This window comes from Bos grunniens, chromosome 8 (genome assembly GCF_055505025.1).
Source record: "Bos grunniens cultivar Pamir isolate PY7600 chromosome 8, Bosgru_T2T1.0, whole genome shotgun sequence".
Taxonomy (NCBI): domain Eukaryota; kingdom Metazoa; phylum Chordata; class Mammalia; order Artiodactyla; family Bovidae; genus Bos; species Bos grunniens.
In genome coordinates this window covers 8222372-8244209 of record NC_141172.1, presented here as the reverse complement: position 1 = coordinate 8244209, position 21838 = coordinate 8222372, and the positions used below count along the sequence as shown (strand labels likewise).

Here is a 21838-nt window from a genome sequence, read left to right as displayed (position 1 = left end):
AATCTTTTCCAGCATCAGGGTCTTTTCCAGTGAGTCAGCTCTTCATATCAAGTGGCCAACATATTGGAGTTTCAGCTTCAGCGTCTATCTTTCCAGTGAATACTCAGGACTGATTTCCTTTCAGATCAGATCAGATCAGTTGCTCAGTCATGTCCGACTCTTTGCGACCCCATGAATAGCAGCACGCCAGGCCTCCCTGTCCATCACCAACTCCCGGAGTTCACTGAGACTCACATCCATTGAGTCAGTGATGCCATCCAGCCATCTCATCCTCTGTCGTCCCCTTCTCCTCCTGCCCCCAATCCCTCCCAGCATCAGAGTCTTTTCCAATGAGTCAACTCTTCGCATGAGGTGGCCAAAGTACTGGGGTTTCAGCTTTAGCATCATTCCTTCCAAAGAAATCCCAGGGCTGATCTCCTTCAGAATGGACTGGTTGGATCTCCTTGCAGTCCAAGGGACTCTTAAGAGTCTTCTCCAACACCATGGTTCAAAAGCATCAATTCTTCGGCGCTCAGCCTTCTTCACAGTCCACATCTAGTATTAATGATGGGGAGATGTGTAGTTTTATTTTCAGGTTATATAATTATTTTAGAATGGAAAAGCAGAGGAAACATAGAGGGTAACATCAAAAGCACTGCATATCTTAAAAGTAATCAAAGGCTATAATTCCTGTATTAGATTGATGTAGTAAATTCTAGAGGGCATGTGGTAGTTATGGCTCTTCTGATTGTGTATTTCTTGATAAGGTGTTAAGATCATTTAGCAGTGAAGTGTAGTAGTTTAGAGATTGCTTCCCAGAAGCCAAAAGGATATGCATGTTCCACCCTCTTCCATCTGTTTGTGAGTTGCTGCTGCTAAGTCACTTCAGTCATGTCCAACTCTGTGTGACCCCATAGATGGCAGCCCATCAGGCTCCCCCATCCCTGGGATTCTCCAGGCAAGAACACTGGAGTGGGTTGCCGTTTCCTTCTCCAGTGCACGACAGTGAAAAGTCAAAGTGAAGTCGCTCAATCATGTCCGACTCTTCGGATTCCCATGGACTGCAGCCTACCAGGCTCCTCCGCTTATGGGATTCTCCAGGCAAGAATACTGGAGTGGGTTGCCGTTGCCTTCTCCGTTTCTGAGTTAGTTCAGTAATAAACAGTGCTTGTTATATTCCAGGTACTACTTTAAGAGTACATGCAAAAAATAGACAATAATGACACAGATAATAGACAAATAAAATATATAACATATATCAAATAGTAATATTTACATACAAGAAAAAAAAAGCAAAAATGAAACTATTTTGCTTTTAAAAACAAAAAAAGCCTCAAGTTTAGGAAAGGGAAGCCTGGATAAAAGCCTGAATCAGTTCAGTTGTCTCTTTGATGTTTAATCACTGCTTCTTTAATGAATGTGCAGAAGTTTTGTCTGCAAACTTAATACACTCACAAAAATGACTTGGTAGTGGGAGAAAGTAACACAATTTTGGGTTCAGAACAAGAAAACTAATAGTTCCCTATATCCTGCTCTGGTTAGGTTCTCTGCAGAAGTCTGTGCTGAATGTGGGGAGACCCGCTTTTTAAAAGAAGATTAGATAATGACAAACAAGGAAACCATGTCAAACTGGAATCATGACTGGGACTGTTTAGCATGGAGACTCTTTCTGAAGATTTTACAGACATTTAAAACACTGCCTTGTGGAAAAGAAAAGAAATGTAGTCTTTATTGATTCAGTCGGATAAGTGGCTTGAAGTTATTAAAAAAGTTAGAGTCTGTTAAAAGAGTATCTTTATCAGCAAAACTCTACATTAAACTTCCTGTCATTGGAAATGTAGGAGGAGCTACATGAGTATTTCTGTCTTTAAAAGTTTGACAAGTAGTATATGTACTAATTCTTTGGGAATAAAACTCTCCATGGTATACAACCTTAAGTAGTGAATCATAATGAGTAAAACATAAGAGGAACATCATTAGTATCTTAGTGGTGTATCTGTTGACCAGCTTGTTGCATGGTACTTAACACAAGTAAACATTTGCTCCATAGAAGTGATAAAATTATATCGCTAATCTTATATTTTGAAGAAAGAGTAAGACTAACATAAGTACTTCAGTTACACTTCTAATAAGAAAAGGGAAGTCATTAGTTGATTGACCTTGGGCAAGTGGTGTGTGCGTGCTAAGTCACTTCAGTCGTGCCTGACTCTTTGCCACCCCAAGGATTGTAGTCTGCCAGGATCCTCTGTCCATGGAGTTCTCCAGGCAAAAATACTGGAGTGAATTGTCATGCCCTCCTCCAGGAGACCTGCCTGACCTGGGGATCGAACCCACATCTCATGTCTCCTGCATTGGCAGATGGGTTGTTGTTGTTTGTTTGTTTGTTTTAGGAGTCGGACACGACTGAGCGACTTCACTTTCACTTTTCACTTTCATGCATTGGAGAAGGAAATGGCAACCCATTCCAGTGCTCTTGCCTGGAGAATCCCAGGGACAGCGGAGCCTGGTGGGCTGCTGTCTCTGGGGTCACACAGAGTCAGGCACGACTGAAGCGACTTAGCAGGGCCGTCTGGGAAGCCCTGGGCAAGTGGTGTCTTGTCTTAGTTATCTACCTCAGAGGATGGTGAGATTGAATGAGTTTGTATATGTAAAGCACTTAACCAGTGAGTGTTGGCCAAGGGTGATAGTTGTTGTTTAGTTGCTAAATTGTGTCCAACTCTTTTTCGACCCCATGGATGGTAGCCTGCTAGACTCCTCTGTCCATGAGATTTCCCAGGCAAGATTACTGGAGTGGGTAGCCATTTTTTTCTCCAAGGGATCTTCCTGACCCAGGGATCCAACACAAGTCTCCTACTTACAGGCAGATTCTTACTGAGCCACCAGGGAGACTTGGCCCAGAGTAGTATTCTTTAAATGGGCCACCTGGGAAGCCCTGGGCAAGCTACTGCTACCCAATAGTAGTTGCTATTGGGTTTTCCTGGTGGCTCAAATGGTAAAGAATCCACCTGCAATTCAGGAGACCTGGGTTCAGTTCCTTGGTTTGGGAAGATCCTTTGGAGGAGGGCATGGCAACCCACTGCAGTATTCTTGACTGGAGAATCCCATGGGCAGAGGAGCCTGGCGGGCTATAGTCCAGGGGGTCGCATAGATTCAGACACGACTGAGCAACTAAGCACAGTAGTTGTTATTTACAGTTAGTAGTTGTTTCCAGTTTTAACCTGGCTACCTAGAAGCATCATTTGAAAGATTATTAATAGTATTCAAATTTAGGTGAGTCTTTGATTCCTAATATCTGGTTGGTTTTCCTCACATGTCACCAACCATTCATTGTAGTAAGGCCTCACTTATCTGGCTTTGTTCAGGGAAAAATGTTTGACACATGTGAAACACCTGATTAACTTCCTAAAATGAAAACCTTTGTTTTAACCACTTCAGCTTTTAAAAACAAATCGATCACATACTTACCTGTCTTTTAAAAATGAAGATCCTAAACATGATTTGAACTATTTGATAAGTGGGTATTACGTGTATATATCTGTAATTAGTTTTTTAGTTATTTTGCTCTTTTCAGGTAGCTGTCATTCCCGCCCACCCCCCCTTCCCCCTGTGGTAAAGCCTTTTTATACCCTTTGTGTCACTTGCTGCCTTTTCATACTGTTCATGGGGTTCTCAAGGCAAGAATCCTGAAGTGGTTTGCCATTCCCTTCTCCATTTCCGAAGTCAAGTGGGCCTTAGAAAGCATTACTACGAACAAAGCTAGTGGAGGTGATGGAATTTCAGTTGAGCTCTTTCAAATCCTAAAAGATGATGTTGTGAAAGTGCTGCACTCAGTATGGAAAAGGTCAGTTTTCGTTCCAATCCCAAAGAAAGGCAATGCCAAAGAATGTTCAAACTACTGCACAGTTGCACACATCTCACACGGTAGCAAAGTAATGCTCAAAACTTTCCAAACTAGGCTTCAACAGTACGTGAATTGTGAACTTCCAGATGTTCAAGCTGCATTTAGAAAAGGCAGAGGAACCAGAGATCAAATTGCCAACATCTGTTGGATTATCAAAAAAGCAAGAGAGTTCCAGAAAAACATCTACTTCTGCTTTATTGACTACACCAAAGCCTTTGACTGTGTGGATCACAACAAACTGGAAAATTCTTAAAGAGATGGGAATACCAGACCACCTTACCTGCCTCCTGAGAAATCTGTATGGAGGTCAAGAAGCAACAGTTAGAACTGGACATGGAACAACAGACTGGTTCCAAATTGGGAAAGGAGTACATCAAGGCTGTATATTGTCACCGTGCTTATTGAACTTATATGCAGAATATGTCATGCGAAATGCTGGGCTGGATGAAGCACAAGCTAGAATCAAGACTGCTGGGAGAAATAGCAATAACCTCAGATACGCAGATGACACCACCCTTGTGGCAGAAAGCGAAGAACTAAAGAGCCTCCTGATGAAAGTGAAAGAGGAGAGTGAAAAAGTTGGCTTAAACTCAACATTCAGAAAACTAAGATCATGGCATCTGGTCCCATCACTTCATGGCATAAATAGTTGGGGAAACAGTGGAAACTTTATTTTTGGAGGCTCCCAAATCACTGCAGATGGTGACTGCTGCCGTGAAATTGAAAGGTGCTTGCTCCTTGAAAGAAATGCTATGACCAACCTAGACAGCATATTAAAAAGCAGAGACATCACTTTGCCGACAAAGGCCCATGTAGTCAAAGCTGTGGTTTATCCAGTAGTCATGTATGGATGTGAAAGTTGGTCTATAAAGAAAGCTGAGTGCTGAAGAATTGATGCTTTTGACCTATGGTGTTGGAGAAGATGCTTGAGAGTCCCTTGGACTGCAAGGAGATCCAACCAGTTCATCCTAAAGGAAATCAATCTGAATATTCATTGGAAGGACTGATGCTGGAGCTGAAACTCCCAATACTTTGGCTACCTGATGTGAAGAACTGACTGATTGGAAAAAGGCCTGATGCTGGGAAAGATTGAAGGCAGAAGGAGAAGGAGACATCAGAGCGACAGAGGATGAGGTGGTTGGATGGCATCACCAACTCAAAACATGAGTTTGAGCAAGCTCTGAGAGTTGCTGATAGCCTGGTGTGCTGCAGTCCATGGGGTCGCAAAGAGTCGAACACGACTGAGCGACTGAGCTGAACTGAACTGTCCCTTTCTAAGTTCCTATGTCTTATTTACTCTGGATTTGGAAACCAGATACTGAAATTTGAAGAGAATTGCAGGTTAAAATGATAAGATACCTGAAATTGGCCTGAAAATACCCTTTGGAGCCAGGGGAACAAGAAAGAGATAATTTTTCAAGGAGGGTGATGGGTACCTAAACATTTATTATTCTGGCTTTGTACATGTTTACAAATTTTCATATTAAAAAGTTTTTAAAAACTACCATTTAAGAAAGAATTCTATGTTAGATATATAGTATATTAAGTTCTTAATTTTAATATTTGTAAGGATTTACAAGAAACTTAATAGTATTTATCTTTTTACAGAGGACTGAGGATTAAAGGGGAGAAATGTTCTTTTTATTCTGGTGCAGTTTTATGACCTTTTTTTTTAACCTCCATGTGCTACATTTATATATCTGTGTGTGTGTTTAATGTGCATCCAGCAAGGAAGGAATTTTACGTCCTCATCATTAAATTCAAAGTACGAATAGTATCAAACTTATGGGATTGTAAGGCTTATGTATCTCTGTATATTTACACATTTTTTAATTTTACTGTAAATTGGTATTTTCGATGGATAACAGTGGTTTCTGTGTCAGGTGCTAAAAGAGCAGTAAAGGAGCTCTGTAATGGCTGTTTTGAACTTCTGAGAGATCTTTTTGGATATCCAGAGCTGAGCTTACAGGCCTCACTAGTTGGCCTTAGCAGTGTCCTGTTACCTCTTCCTTTGATGACTAACTTGCTGCCTGTGCTGTTAGAGCAAACTCTTCCCTTTCTCTTGTGCTTTGCTTTCTTAAAATATTCTGCCCTTTCTATGTTTACCATTATTGAATAAAACAAGATACATACCAAACTGCACAATGTAAATTCAATTTTAAATCACCAGTGACATACTGGATTCACAGTTAAGCATTTCCTGAAGGTAGGAGTATAAATTGATCTTCTTTAGGGAGGCCATTTGACGAAATCTCTTTATCATAGTTTACAAGGTATATGCTTTTTTTCATAATGATTCCTCTACTGGGAATTTACCCTAAAAGTTACACTTCGATGTTCAAAGATGTATGAAGGAACTGTATAATGTCTCAGTGGAAGAGAAAAAGGAGTTTGGGATAGAAGACAGACTTAACTTTTGTTTTGTATCTTTTGAAATTCTCCTTTATCTTATATGGTTTAATACTTTTTATATTAAAGAGAAAAGCTAGAATAAAAAGAACCTGTTTACCACCATCTACCAGTTCTTATTCCTAATGGATTTTCCAGGTTACATTTTTTCTTCAAGGATCATCAATGCTGACAACAGACTTTTTCATTATGGAAAAACCTGACATTGTGTTGCATTTTTACAACCCTAAAATCATTATTTGATATTTGAGTCCAGTTCTGATAGTAGGAATGTTTACAATTTGTTTGCATTAATGTATCTTTAACTATTGCATAGATGCATTTGTCCTTCCTTACACATATTCGCTATGTATACCCTCATCCTTAACCCCACCTCCAATACCTGTTGACTACTTAGTTTTTCTCCATGTTCGTGTATGTATGTATGTCAATAAACATACTGACAAGAGACACGCCTATAAAAGGACTGTTTTTGTTGGTAAAGAGTCTGCCTGCAATGCAGGAGACCCCGGTTGGATTCCTGGCTTGGGAAGATCTGCTGGAGAAGGGATAGGTTACCCACTGTAGTATTTTGGCCTGGAGAATTCCATAGGCTGTATAGTCCATGGGGTGGCAAAGAGTCAGACACCACTGAGCAACTTTCACTTTTGTTCTTGTAGGTTTTCTTTCTAAATCTCATCATACTCATTTGATTGCATTTTGCTGTTTATTTTTTAACTCAGTGTGGCAATGTGCAAATCCCACCAAGTCACCTGATAAAACTCTACTTGATTGCATTGTGTTCATTGATCAAAGTATATTGTCATTCATTCAGCCATTCTTGTATGGACTGAAACAGTTCTTTTTATAGAGACAAGAAATAGGAAAATAAATGACAATAAACATCCTTGTACGTATTGTGTATGATTACTTTTGTTTCTATATGATAGATTCCCAGAAATAGGACTACTCGTTAAGTTCAGTTCAGTTGCTCAGTCGAGTCCGACTCTTTGTGACCCCACAGACTGCAGCATGCCAGGTCTCCCTGTCCATCACCAGGTCCCGGAGTTTTCTCAAACTCCTGTCTTTTGAGTCAGTGATGTCATCCAACCATATCATCCTCTGTCGTCCTTCAGTCTTTCCCAGCATCAGGGTCTTTTCCAGTGAGTCTGCTCTTCACATCAGGTCGCCAAAGTTTTGGAGTTTCAGCTTCAACATAGGTCCTTCCAAGGACTATTCAGGACTGATTTCCTTTAGGATGGACTGGTGGATATCCTTGCAGTCCAAGGGACTCAAAAGTGTAAATACTTTAAATTTCAATTTATGTTGCCAGATTTCTTTCCAAAAGGACTTTGTCCTTAGACCAGTGAAATGACCGTACCCTTTGAGGACATATTATCAATCTTTTAAATTTTTGCTGAAGTTATATCTCATTATTAAACTAATTTATTATTTCTCTGACTTCTAGTAAATTTGAGTGTTTTTTTAAATAAACAATGACAGCTTGGATCTATTCTTTCTCTACATGTCAAATATTTTTTCTGATGTGCTTGTAGTTTTTTTTTGGTTAAGTTGCTCAGTTGTGTCTGATTCTTTGCGACCCCATGGACTGCAGCATGCCAGGCTTCCCTGTCCTTCACCATATCCCTGAGCTTGCTCAAACTTATATTCATCGAGTTTGTGATGCCATCCAACCATCTCATCCTCTGTTGTCAAACACCCTTCTCTTCCTGCCTTCTATGTTTCCCAGCATCAGTGTCTTTTGCAGAGAGTTGGTTCTTCATATCAGGTGGCCAAAGTATTGGAGCTGCAGCTTCAGCATCAGTCCTTTCAATGAATATTCAGGATTGATTTCCTTTAGAATTGACTGATTGGATCTCCTTGCAGTCCAAGGGACTCTCAAGAGTCTTCTCCAACACCACAGTTCAAAAGCATCAGTTCTTTGGTGCTCAGCTTTCTTTATAGTCCAATTCTCACATCCATACATGACTGCTGGAAAAACCATAGCTTTGACTACACGGACCTTTTTCGGCAAAGGTGTCTCTGCTTTTTAACACCCTGTCTAGGTTTGTCATAACTTTTCTTCCAAGGAGCAAGCGTCTTTTAATTTCATGGCTGCAATCACCATCTGCAGTGATTTTGGAGTCCAAGAAAATAAGGTCTGTCACTGTTTTCATTGTTTCTCCATCTATTTCCCATGAAGTGATGGGACCGGATGCCATGATCATAGTTTTTTGAATGTTGAGTTTTAAGCCAAATATTTCTCTTCTCCTCTTTCACCTTCATCAAGAGCCTCTTTAGTTCCTTATGGCTTTCTGCCATAAGGGTGGTGTCATCTGCATATCTGAGGTGAGTGATATTTCTCCTGGCAGTCTTGATTCCAGCTTGAGCTTCATCCAGCCCAACATTTCGCATGATGTACTCTACATGTAAGTTAAGTAAACAAGGTGACAATATACAGCCTTGATGTTCTTCTTTCCCAATTTGGAACTAGTTCATTTTTCCATGTCCAGTTCTAACTGTTCATTCTTAAGGTTTCACAGGTTTCACAGGAGATAGGTAAGGTGGTCTGGTATTCTTGTCTCTTGAAGAATTTTCCACAGTTTGTTGTGATCCCCACATTCAAAGGCTTTAGCAGAGTTAATGAAGCAGATGTTTTTCTGGAACTCTCTTGCTTTTTTGATAATCCAGTGGATGTTGGCAATTTGATCTCTGGTTCCTCTGCCTTTTCTAAATCCAGCTTGAACATCTGGAAGTTTTCAGTTCATGTACAGTGCTTCCTAAGGCCTAGTTGACTTCACCCTACAGGATGTCTGACTCTATGTGAGTGATCACACCATCGTCGTTATCTGAGTCATTAAGACTTTGTTTGTATAGTTCTTCTGTGTATTCTTGCCACTTCTTAATACCTTTTGCTTCTGTTAGGTCCGTATCATTTCTGTCCTTTATTGTGCTCATCTTTGCATGACATGTTCCCTTGGTATCTCTGATTTTCTTGAAGGGATCTCTAGTCTTTCCCACTCTGTTGTTTTCCGTTATTTCTTTGCATTGTTCATTTAGAAAGGCTTTCTTGTCTCTCCTTGCTGTTCTTTGGATCTCTGCATTCAAATGGGTATATCATTCCTTTTCTCCTTTGCCTTTTGCTTCTCTTTTCTCAGCTATTTGTAAGGCCTTGTCAGACAACCATTTTGTATTTTTGTATTTCTTTTTCTTGCGGATGGTTTTAATTATTGCCTCCTGTACAGTGTTTCAAACCTCCGTCCATAGTTCTTCAGGCACTCTGTCTACCAGATCTAATCCCTTGAATTTTTTCATCACTTCCCCTGTATAATCATAAGGGATTTGACTTAGGTCATACTTGAATGGTCTAGTAGTTTTCCATACTTCCTTCAATTTAAGTCTGAATTTGGCAGTAAGGAGTTCATGATCTGAGCCACAGTCAGCTCCCAGTCTTGTTTTTGCTGTCTGTATAGAGCTTCTCCATCTTCAGCTGCAAAGAACATAATCTGATTTTGGTGTTGACCATCTGGTGATGTCCATGTGTTGTTAAAGCTACGACCAGTGCATTCTCTTGGCAAAATTCTGTTAGCCTTTGCCCTGCTTCATTTTGTACTCCAAAGCCAGACCTGCCTGTTATTCCAGTTATCTCTTTACTTCTTAGTTTTGCATTCCAGTCGCTTGTGATGACAAGGACTTTTTTAAAAAATTCTTTACTTTATGATTTTTTTGTAGTAGGAAATTTTAAACTCTTATGTCTACCTTTTAAAGTTTCTTCTCTTTGATCTTCTAAATTTTGTTGTAGAATGTGTGTCTGAGTTTTATAGATTTATGTCTATTGCAACTGGAATTTAAATTTTTATATATAATTTAAGATAAAGATCTGATTTCTTGCTAGATGATAAGTTATCCTCATTTCAGTTAAGGTCAGTCATTCAGTCATGTCCGACTCTCTGCGACCCCATGAATCGCAGCACGCCAGGCCTCCCTGTCCATCACCAACTCCCGGGGTTTACCCAAACTCATGTCCATCGAGTCGGTGATGCCATCCAGTCATCTCATCCTCTGTTGTCCCCTTCTCCTCCTGCCACCAATTCCTCCCAGCATCAGGGTCTTTTCCAATGAGTCAACTCTTCACATCAGGTGGCCAGAGTACTGGAGTTTCAGCTTCAACATCAGTCCTTCCAATGAATATTCAGGACTAATCTCCTTTAGGATGGACTGGTTGGATCTCTTGCAGTCCAAGGGACTTTTTTTTTTTTTTTTTAATTTTATTTTTTTAAAAAAAATCACATGCTCCCCATCCTGAACCCTCCTCCCTCCCAACCTCCCCATACCATCCCCCTGGGCCTTCCCAGCGCACCAGCCCCAAGCATCCAGCATCGTGCACTGAACCTGGACTGGCATCTCGTTTCATACATGACATTTCACATGTTTCACATGTTTCAATGACATTCTCCCAAATCTTCCCACCCTCTCCCACAGAGTCCATAAGACTGTTCTATACATCAGTGTCTCTTTTGCTGTCTCGTACACAGGGTTATCGTTATCATCTTTCTAAATTCCATATACATGCGTTAGTATACTGTATTTATGTTTTTCCTTCTGGCTTACTTCACTCTGTATAATAGTCTCCAGTTTCATCCACCTCATTAGAACTGATTCAAATGTATTCTTTTTAATGGCTGAGTAATACTCCATTGTGTATATGTACCACAGCTTTCTTATCCATTCATCTGCTGATGGACATCTAGGTTGCTTCCATGTCCTGGCTATTATAAACAGTGCTGCGATGAACATACTTAAAATGATGAAAGAAAATAACCTACAGCCCAGATTATTGTACCCAGCAAGGATCTCATTCAAGTATGAAGGAGAAATCAAAAGCTTCTCAGATAAGCAAAAGCTGAGAGAATTCTGCACCACCAAACCAGCTCTACAACAAATACTAAAGGATATTCTCTAGACAGGAAACACAAAAATGGTGTATAAATTCGAACCCCAAACAATAAAGTAAATGGCAACGGGATCATACTTATCAGTAATTACCTTAAACGTAAATGGGTTGAATGCCCCAACCAAAAGACAAAGACTGGCTGAATGGATACAAAAACAGTTAATTCATTCTTATGTCTTATTAGTTTGCTATAATCTTCAAGTTAGTGTTGAATCACAAAGGGTTCAGTGGGCTCCTGCTTTTAATTCCTATTTTTATTCATTTGATTTACTGACTGAGCAATAACATTCATATGGTTAAAATGATACAGTTCTCTGAGAACACTTCCCTTCCCACCCTTTTCCGAATCTGTCCAGTTCTCACCCTGTACTTACAGTAACCACCATTACTGGATCTCTTCCACAGATCAGATTTCTCTATGTGGAAAAACACACACATATATGTAATATGTATTTACTGCATGTCCTATGTAGCAGAACACTAAAACCATTTCAAATAAAATAAAGATTTTGATTTCTTTGATCCAAAGATGATCTAGTTCATCTTGTTTATAAGTAAAAATGTTTTTGCACATTTTTCTTAATTTTTTATATTATGTGTCTCAGTTGAGGTAACTGAGGAAATACACTCTCTGAACTCTTGCATATTTGCAGTGTTTTTCTTATATCAAAATGTAAGCTTTGTTGGTATAGAATTCTCTCAGTCATCTGTGAACTTTATTCAGCTCTTTCTCTTTTAAGTATAGTAGATGAGAAGTCCAATAAGTAGGTGATTTTTTTTTATCTTTTATAGCTTACTTGCTTTTTATAGCTAGGTGCTTAAATATGATCCAGCATCCCTAAACTTTTATCCCTGATACCTTTTAATAAATGTGTTTTCTTTTACTGTAACGCTCTCCTTTTTGCAGTAATAAAGCATAGATAATATTAAATTTACCATTTTAACAGTTTTAAAGCAAACAGTTCATGACACTAAGTACAATAAACATTGTTGTACAGCCATCACTGTCATCCATCTCCAGAACTTTTTCTCATCTTCCCAAACTAAAACTTCGCACCATTAAACAGTAACTCCTCCTTCCCCAGCCCCCTTTAAGAACCAGTCTTCTTTCTGTCCCTGAGTTTGAAGACTGTAAATATCTTGTAAAAGTGGAATTATACAGTATTTGGCCTTTTGTGCCTGGCTTCTTTCACTTAGTGTAATGCCTTTGGTGTTCATTGATGTTAGCATGTCAACATTTCCTTCTTTTTTAAGGTAGACTAATATTCCCTTATATGCATGTATCACATTTTGCTTAGCCATTCATCCGTTGATAGATATTTGTTTCCACCTTTTGGCTTTTGTGACTATGCTGCTATGAACTTAGGTGTACAAATATATGTTCGAGTCCCCGCTTTCATTTCTGCGTATATACTTGAAATTGAAGTTGCAGATCTCATGATAATTCTAAGTTTAAATTTTTTAAGAAACCACCATACTATTTTACATAGCAGTACCCTCCATTTTGTATTTTTCATCAGAGCACACAAAGATTTTATTTTATCCACATCTGTGCCAATACTTGTTATTTTCTGTTTTTTTTTTTTAATTATAGCCATTCTAATGATGTGTTGTAATACACAGTTTTAATCTGTCAATTTAAAAAATCTGTCTCATGCTAGGAACGCTCTATGATACTGAAGCTGAGAGCAGAGAACTCACAGCAACTTGCTTGATCTTCTGTCCTTTGAATGTTTTATTTTTATGTATTATTTCAAGTCCACTTATGTCTGGAATATAAATGACATAAATTCAGTGATTTGCACTTACACAGGTCTGTATCAGTGTCTTAATCTCCGTTTCCTCATCTGTGAAATGAAGGTCTTTGGTGATTTTCCCCCTAGATTGTCTGATTCAGTTGTGGTGGTATTCTCATATTTATAGAATTAAGATCAGAAATACTGCAAGGCATTTATGAGCCCTTCATAGACTGTGGAATTCCTTCCTTTCTACCTGTCTGTTCCTCATACATACATGTTAAAGGCCAACAAGACAGGTCTACTTAGTCCCTAAACATCCTTCATAATCTTTTTTTAAACTGTTTCCTCTTCCTGATTCTTTCTTGCACTGATTCTGACTTCCCTTCACACTTTGATTTGGTGGAAGTCTTATTCTAAACTTCAAATAACAGCTGAGATCTCACTTAAAGAAGTCTTTCCAGTTCTCTGTAACCAATTAATTTCTGAATTGCTGTGCTCATAAATCTTGTATTTTTAGTCTTAATGCCTTTTATTGGAGAGGTGTGTGTGTGTGTGTGTTATTTTTGTTTTACTCCCGCCCCACCCCCCCATAGTTTAATAAGCTCTTACACTACTGGGACCATATCTTACTCATGTTATGACCTTGTTTCTATTTCAGGACTAGTATTTAGTATATTTTAACTAAACTTGAGCACGAGTGAAAAAATATATATATATTGACCAGTAATCCATGTGTGGCTTGTTGTTGGTGTTTTGTCCAGGAAATGCAATCAACAGTATTTTTAGGAGGTTTTCTTTGTGTTTTATATCTGCCATTTAGGACCAGTATTTCTCACGTCAGCAAGAAAATTAACTACAGCAGGAAATTCATTAAAGCTACAGTTTAGAATATGCAAATGTGAAAGGTTTCTAACTTTACCGTGTACATTTCACATATATCATTAGTCACTGTTAGACACTTTGGTCTTGCTTAATATAATTCAGTGCTGAATGTGTATTTTAATGTGAGAGTTTTTGACATCAACATTTTTGGCTTTCATCTATTTTATAATATTAACTTGCAGTTAATGGAAATAGTTCCCATATATTGTGGTTTGAAACTGCTAATAAGTGCCGTCGGTAATACATGATCTTTAGCTCCTAAACTGTGAATAGTAGATTTCATTTTTTGTTAAGACCTACATGTGATTTAAACGGGGTCACAGCGTCTGAACGCTGAATAAAGCAGTAGAATGTTAATCAGAAGATAGAAGTACTGAACTCGCTCCATTATTAATTTAAGCCTGTTCAGGAATGGACACCGTTATTGGTGTCTTTTTAAAATTAGTAGTAAAAGCCCCTGCTACTTGATAATTTGTGAAGTACTTCATCACCACCATTTAAAAAATGTTTTAAACTCTTGTAACTTTTTGAAGTAGTTCCCTATTACCTCTGTTTTATGCATGTGGAATTGAGACTCAGAGAAATTAAGTCACTGTAAGATTTGGCTAGCAGGAAAATAAATAATGGGCTTCCCTGGTGGCTCAGTGGTAAAGACGCAGTGCCAATGCAGGAGACATCGGTTTGATCCCCGGGTCAGGAAGATCCCCTGGAGAAGGCAATGGCAACCCACTCCAGTATTCCTGCCTGGGAAGTTGCATGGGTAGAGGAGCCTGGCGGGCCACAGTCCGTGGAGTCACAGATAGTCGGATGTGACTTAGTGACTAAACAACAACAAAATAAAAAATAGACTTGGAACTGCACCCCAGGTTTTACCCCCCAGTTAAGACTGTTAGCTTCAATCATGCTGTGGTATGTTTTTTGTTTATAGGATTCTACTTAAGTGTACTGGAGTTCTTATCAACAAGTTATCCTGAATGTCACAATATTGTGTGTATATATATATTCCATTTCATGTTTAAATCTGTTTCCTTGGGTGGTATCTGGTAACAGATAAACTTCAGGGATGATTTTCGTTTTTCCAAGTGAGTAATTTGAAAGCTTTAAAAAGTATTTTTCTATCTTTAAAATAGATGTTTATTTGAAATAAAAAGTAATTTTTAAAAACCTGGTTATTTGATGTTAACTGTTAATCCTTAAATTATATAATTAACATTTTTATTCAGTATTTGATTTCAGTGTTTCTGAATTCTCTTTTTTCCTACAGAATGATGAATAACACTGATCATCTCTAGCAAGGACATTACTTCCCCTCATGTAAAGCATGCTCAGTTCCTTCCCAGTGGTGTGAGTATCTAGTTCTCCTCTTAATTTTCATCTTCTCTATTGTTTTAATAAAGTTAAGAAAGCATTATAGTACAGAAGTGATAGCAGTGATTTGTAGAGTTGAAATAATTTTTTCATAGTTATGTGGTAAGGAATGAATTTTCAGATCTGTATAATCTTTGTCTTTTACTATTTCTGTTTTCAGCTTTGAAGTCTAACATAGATTTTCAGTTGAACATAAAATTACTTATAATTTTAAAGTGCTTAATAGCCTAGAAATTTGTGAAACAGATGGCTAGTATTAACTTCCTTGTGACAAGCAGAATATTGGTAGAATGTTACTTTAGTGCTGCCTTTTGTATGCAAACTCCTAAGCACCAAAGCCATTTTCTTTACCTGCTGGGGATAATAAGCCTAGTTATGCCTATTAGCTAATACAGTTGGTAGCCTTTCTTTGGAGTCTGGCAAAAAATACAAATTGGATAGTGGTATTATGTTGAGAGATTTTTTGTGCTAGGATATCAGCTGTAACCACTAGTTCATATTAAATAGGCCTCTGAACAGAAGTATTCTGGAAATTTCAGATATTAGAGAAGATAAAGTATCTATTAGCTCATTAAATGCATCTTTAACGTAAGTATTTTTTAAAAATTTGGTTCAGTCTACATTTCAATTAAATTCCTTCTGTTCTGGTTGTCAGTTCTGTAATCCAGTAAGTGGAAGAATGGTAGATTTTCCTTGTTACTTAGATTTTTTTGTTAAACATTTTTCTTCTCTTGTTGACTTTATAGTACATCAGAAAGTCTCTGGAATAGACCAGGTGGTGTGAAGTGTGGCCTGAGGTGCTGCTGAATAGTTGTGTGCTTGGGAAAGGGATGATACTCTGTTGCTTTGGGCCTAATTTTCCCTGTTTTAAAAAGTACAGTTTATTTGTTGATGGCTGTTCACCATAGCCATTAGAATGTAAGCATTGTGAGGCTTTTTTTTTTTTTTTACCTTATTTTGCCCTTTTTTTTTTTTTTTAACCTTATTTGTGCCTTGTTGCATCCTTTTTCCGTTGTATGTAGTCTGACACATAGAGGTTATTCAGTAAATGTTGTTGTTTAATCCCTAAATCATGTCTGACTCTTTGCAACCCCATGGACTGTAGTCCACCAGGCCCCTCTATCCATGGAATTATCCTGGCAAGAATACTGGAGTGGGTTGCCATTTCCTTCACCAGGGAATCTTCCTGACCCAGGGATGGAACCTGCATCTCCCGCATAGGCGGGCAAATTCTTTACCACTGAGCCACTGGGGAAATCTCAGTAAATGTTAATTGAATTATTTTTGTCTAAATGGTCTCCTATTCTCTGATTCCACACCTAATTTATATCTCCCTCTATAGACTTTCATGTTTTTACTTGGATTTTATTTTCCACATTGTATATAGATGGCTATTATTTAAAAATCTCAACCTTAATTAGTGGTAATTTAAGAACTATTAAAGTGTAATTATGAATTGAATATAATCTTATTTTTCTCAAAATCTACATATTTTGAAAAGAACATTTTTATGCTCTTTACCTATAGTGATAGCCTTTGTTCTTTTGCATTAGTCAGTTCTCCCATTGGTTTGAATTACAGAATCACTTTTCCATATTGTAAGCTCAGTCCCCAGCAAATCTTCATTTCTTACTCTTGTCATTTTCTTACTTTAAAACTGCCATTCCTTTGATGGTAATAATAGTTGTGAGAGTAATGTGCCATAAATAGTACAAAGAGCCTTTAGTATGTCTTTAGTTGGTTAATATTATGATTGACTCTATAATGTGTTAAATCATCATGGAACAAATACCATGAATGACAAAACTAATATATGACTGTACCATATTTTGCCTAGTCATTCTAGATAAAAAGATAAAGACAGCAGAGTCCAGCTCAAGAAAATACTGTTATCCAGTAAAATCTTATTAGCTGTTGATACTTTACAAGTAAGGTGGTTCTGTCATTTTTGCACAAATGATTTCAAGATTAGGCATTTGTGTATGCTTTAACCTTCTTTCCTCTACATGTTTCTAGGATTTAGTTAGAGTTTGTTCTGAACCTCAAGACTTATTCAAGAAGGGTTTACATATACAGGTAGAGATAAAATTAATTGTATAAATGGTGTACTATTATGGTCTTAATAGTATGGTGTTTTAGAATGTCACTTTGTGAACTGAGCCATAATTCCTGAATTTAATTGTTCTTTTATGCCTTTAACATTGTCTGTGTTATTACAGTGTCGAAATTCTTCTCACATCATTTTCAATTATTGTTGGCCTGAGTCTGCATTCAGATGAGTAATTTAAAGTGAAAGATGTTCCTTATCCTGTGAATAGTTCTTGTGTTATATAGGAAAATTAATTCAGTTTTTACATGTTATCTTTTTCTGTTGTGAAAGAATTGCTGGTATCATGGACATAGATGACCTTTCTAGGTCATTATTGCCATAATCTCATGATGATGTGCTTAAACTAGGTGAATTGTAAGAAATAAAATTTGAAAATGACAGGATGTGTGCCTTTGTTTATGTTAATGCACATTGGAATATTATTCTCAGTATCTAAGCGAGCTTCTAATCTTGGCATTTTCTCAATAAAATATTGTGCCTTCAATGTCACATGTATGATTTGATCCTGCTCATTATCCCACTGTGCTCTAGAGCAGTCATAGATTTTGCTCTAGCAATTGTAGATCTTTTTACTTTAGGTATGTCTTTGTATTAGGGACCTCTGTTGGTGCTGGGCACATACGTCTAATTTAAACAAAGTGAAGCATAAAGGGAAGTCTGTGTGAACTTAAACTGTTTCCCTGTTGGCTCAGATGGTAAAGAGTCTGCCTTCAATGCAGAAGACCTGGGTTCAGTCCCTGGGTCAGGAAGATCCCCTGGAGAAGTGGATGGCAACCCATTCCAGTATTCTTGCTTGGAGAATCCCATGGACAGAGGAGCCTTGTAGGCTACAGTCCATGGGATTGCAGAGAGTTGGACATGACTGAGTGACTAACACTTTCACTTTCATGCTGTTACACGACAATATAAGAAGAAGAGCAGGGATGTAGTAGGGGCTTAGGAATGACTAGAACAAGGGATGTGAATACTGTAGAGTTTTCCACTTTGCCCTGCATTTCTTATTATGCCTGCCTTATTTTCCTACAAACTAGCTCCTTCTACATGGTGAGGAATATACCAGACTAACATCTTCTTGCAGCTGACCACAGTTACAGTGACTGTCCATCTTCCTGCCACTCTAACCTGCATATTTTGAGAAGAGCATGACTGTTTCCTTGTGTGCCCACACTGTTGGCCAGAAGGTAGGGCATTTTGAGTGGCAGGGCTTCCCTGGTGGCCTGGATGGTAAAGATTTGGAAGATTCCTTGGAGAAGGGAATGGGAACCACTCCATTATTCTTGCCTGGAGAATTCCATGGACAGAGGAGCCTGGCGGGATACAGTCCATGGGGTCGCAAAGAGTTGAACACCTTAGCTACTAACACTTCCACTTTTCACTTTCATCCTTTCCAAGAACATGTGGTTGGAAACAGACATTCTGGGCGGACAAAATAATAGGTGCCTTCTTTTATCTTCTTTTACGACTTTTGAATTAACCACTTTTACAATGGGTTTCCGTAGGGAATTCGCTGGTGGTCCAGCCTTTAGGACTCCACACTTTCACTGCAGAGGGTGCGGGTTTGATCCCTGATCAGGGAACCAAGGTCCCACAAACTATGCAGCATAGCAAAAAATAAAGTGGTTCCCATAATCAATGACTGAAATGACATAAATACATTGTTTTAGATACTGTGGAATCTTTAGTTCTGGTCGGTCTAATATAAGCTTTATGGTGGATACTTTTCAGTTAACAGGTTAAATTCACATAATTCATTTTAGTTTTATACTGATATGCAGAGTGCTGCCCCATACAGAGGGAGGTTTGAAAAGTTACATATAGAATACTATTAGCTCTGATATAAATGGGATAGGAAAATATCATGATTTTTTTTTTGTCTGCTAAATAAAACAGTCCTTGACATCTCATATATAAAATAAGGTCTGTTTATGACATGTTTTGAAAGCATGAAGACTAAAGTTAGCAGTGAACAACTCCATTTTCAAGAGAAAAGAATATATAGAAACCTGAATTTACCAAATCAGTAAGTTAAAGGGTAAATTATTTGGATTACTAAGGGGCAGCTACTTTTAAAAAGAACTTCCTGGTATTAAGAACTAATATGTTACTAAGCACTAGAAACGACCAAGGGCTGAGGGTTAAGATAAAACTATAGTGTCAAGTGTCTCTTATAAGCCATTCAGAAAAGTCTACACAGCTCTTTCAGCAAATTTTGAATATAATATACCTACCGAAAAATGTACGAATTAGTAGTGTACAGCTTGGGGAATGTTCACTTATTATGCACCTGTGTAACGTAACTAGCATGCAACAAAACATTACCAGTGCTGCATATTATTTTAATAGTAGAGCATTTATGTTAAGCAAGGTATACTCTTCTGTTGACATCAGGAGAAAAAATAAATGAATTACTCTGGTTGAAAGTTATATGTTTTTCTCTCTCACCCAACTAGTCAATGATATATTATGGGTTGGGGATGGGGGAGGGGGGCATATATACGAAGCTGACAAGGAAGAAAGTAGAGTACAACTGTAATAGCCAGAGCTTTAGAATAGCTAGTAATTGTCATTCCAAGTGTCTGAAATAGAATAGCTAAACAAACCTGTGGTATATTCCTACAATAAAGTACTCTTCAGCAATAAAAAAACATAAACTGCTGATACATACAACATCATAGATGAATCTCAAAAACTTCATACTGAAAGAAGCCTTACACAAAAGAGTACATAGAAATTCCATTTGTATGAGGTTCTGGAACAGAAAAAATTAACCTCTGTCATGAGAAAAAATCTGAGCAGTGGTCACCTCTGAGGAGAGAGAATGGGGACTGACCAGGAAGGAGCACTATGGAACTTCCTGGGTAATGATAATATTCTGGATCTTCCGAGGGATTTAATTTCACAGGTGGATGTACTTCTCAGAACTCAAAAGAATGGTAAATGTAAGATTTGCATATTTTATTTTATGTAAATTTTACTTCAGTAGAAAAAAATACCTGAACAAATACTGAGCTCTAGCTAATGATCTACATGTGGAAGGATTTAAGGAGAGATATACAGATGTCTGTCACTGATTTTGAAATGCATCAAAAAATGAAACGAATAGAGGGATTCATAGAGCGTGGATAGATTATGTGGTAAAGCAAGTAAAATACTAATGGTAAAATCTCGATGATTAGTGTATGTCAGCTTTTTTTTTCACCTTTTCTGTGGGTTTAAAATTTTTCATTATAAAATCTTGGAGGAAGAAAACAATCAGGAAAGAATGTAATAATCATGAAAACAGGATTTTTATGATGAATGGCTTGTTACAAATGAATATTGGAAGAGAGCAAAAGGAAATGTAAATAGGCAGAAGGCAGACAGTGTGGCCCATGGACACAAAAACCTGCAGCATATTATTTTAGACCTGCAGAATGTCTGTTTTTATTTTTAATGAGCTGATCTCTAAAACTAGAATGACTTCACATAAAAGTTATAGATTTCTGCCTGCTTATTTTTTAAAAGGACTTGGAAGGCAAAACAGTCACTCCAAAGGTAGATACAGATTCGTGTGGAGTTTTCGTATACGATAAAGTTGGTGTTTCAGACCAGAGAGGAAGAGATGTACTACTTGATAAAGCGTATTGGACAAGTGAACTATCCTTTTGTGGAAGAATAAAGCTCAAATCCTTTCACACTCATTCAGTAAATACAAATTCTATATGGACTAAAGATTTTAAATATTAAAAAAAGCTGTTACTAGAATCCCTAGTCCCTCAGTGGAGTGGTTTTGTCTAAGTGGTTTAAATTGGTAACTTAAAAAAGGACAAAAGCCTGTGTCCCATATCATTTGATTCCAATAATTTCTGCCATATATGCATGCTTTTGGAGTCAGTAAGATCTAGGTTTAAATCTTTTTTCCTATGTCTTAATGAGACTTTTTCTAAGATACAAAACCATCGTGAGCCTTAGTTTCCTCAACAGTCGTCAGTCAGTGTAGTACTGAAAAAAAATTACCATAGAGTGTTGTTATGAGGAACTGAGATTGTATGACATGAAACTATTGCCCAGTGCTGGCCTAGAGTGAATATTCAGTAAATTTTTATAGAGGGATATGTGTGTGTGTGTGGTAGTCACTTAGTCATATCCGACTCCATGTGACCCCATGGACTGTAGCCCACTGAGCTCCTCTGTCCATGGAATTCTCCAGGCAAGAATACTGGCGTAGGTTGCCATTCCCTTCTCCAAGGGATCTTCCTCACCCAGGGATCGAACCCAGGTCTCCTGCCTTGCAGACAGACTCTTTACCCTCTGAGCCACCAGGGAAGCCTCTTATAGAGGGATAGAGAAACTGATCTCCAAGAGCTTAGGAGAACTGACTCAGTAGAAGTTTACCTGGAAAGGAGGAGAAAGTTCTTTGACATTTATTTTCATCAGCAAACACTTAACTGAGAGCCTGCTGCATGCCATGCAACCTATTTGGCATTAGAACCATAAAAATAGAAGAAATTCCCACTTAAAAGAATCTTCAGTACAAA

General features: G+C 38.0%; 1 protein-coding gene across 50 annotated transcripts in view; it reads left to right on the top strand.

Moving 5' to 3' along the window:
- The window catches only part of HMBOX1 (homeobox containing 1), a 192296-nt gene that overhangs the window by 63743 nt on the left and 106715 nt on the right, over positions 1 to 21838 (top strand). For 47 of the 50 annotated variants that reach the window (XR_015169414.1, XR_015169415.1, XR_015169412.1 and 44 more), the window contains one exon: positions 15108 to 15187. Coding sequence is in view for 41 of the 50 variants with exons in the window: in XM_086414815.1 (XP_086270941.1) it covers positions 15165 to 15187 (23 nt within the window). In the remaining 9 variants the exon portion in view is untranslated. Of the gene's footprint in view, positions 1 to 15107; positions 15188 to 15750; positions 15800 to 21838 lie in introns of all 50 variants that reach the window. The other 3 variants (XM_086414781.1, XM_086414782.1, XM_086414808.1) reach the window with 1 other exon arrangement.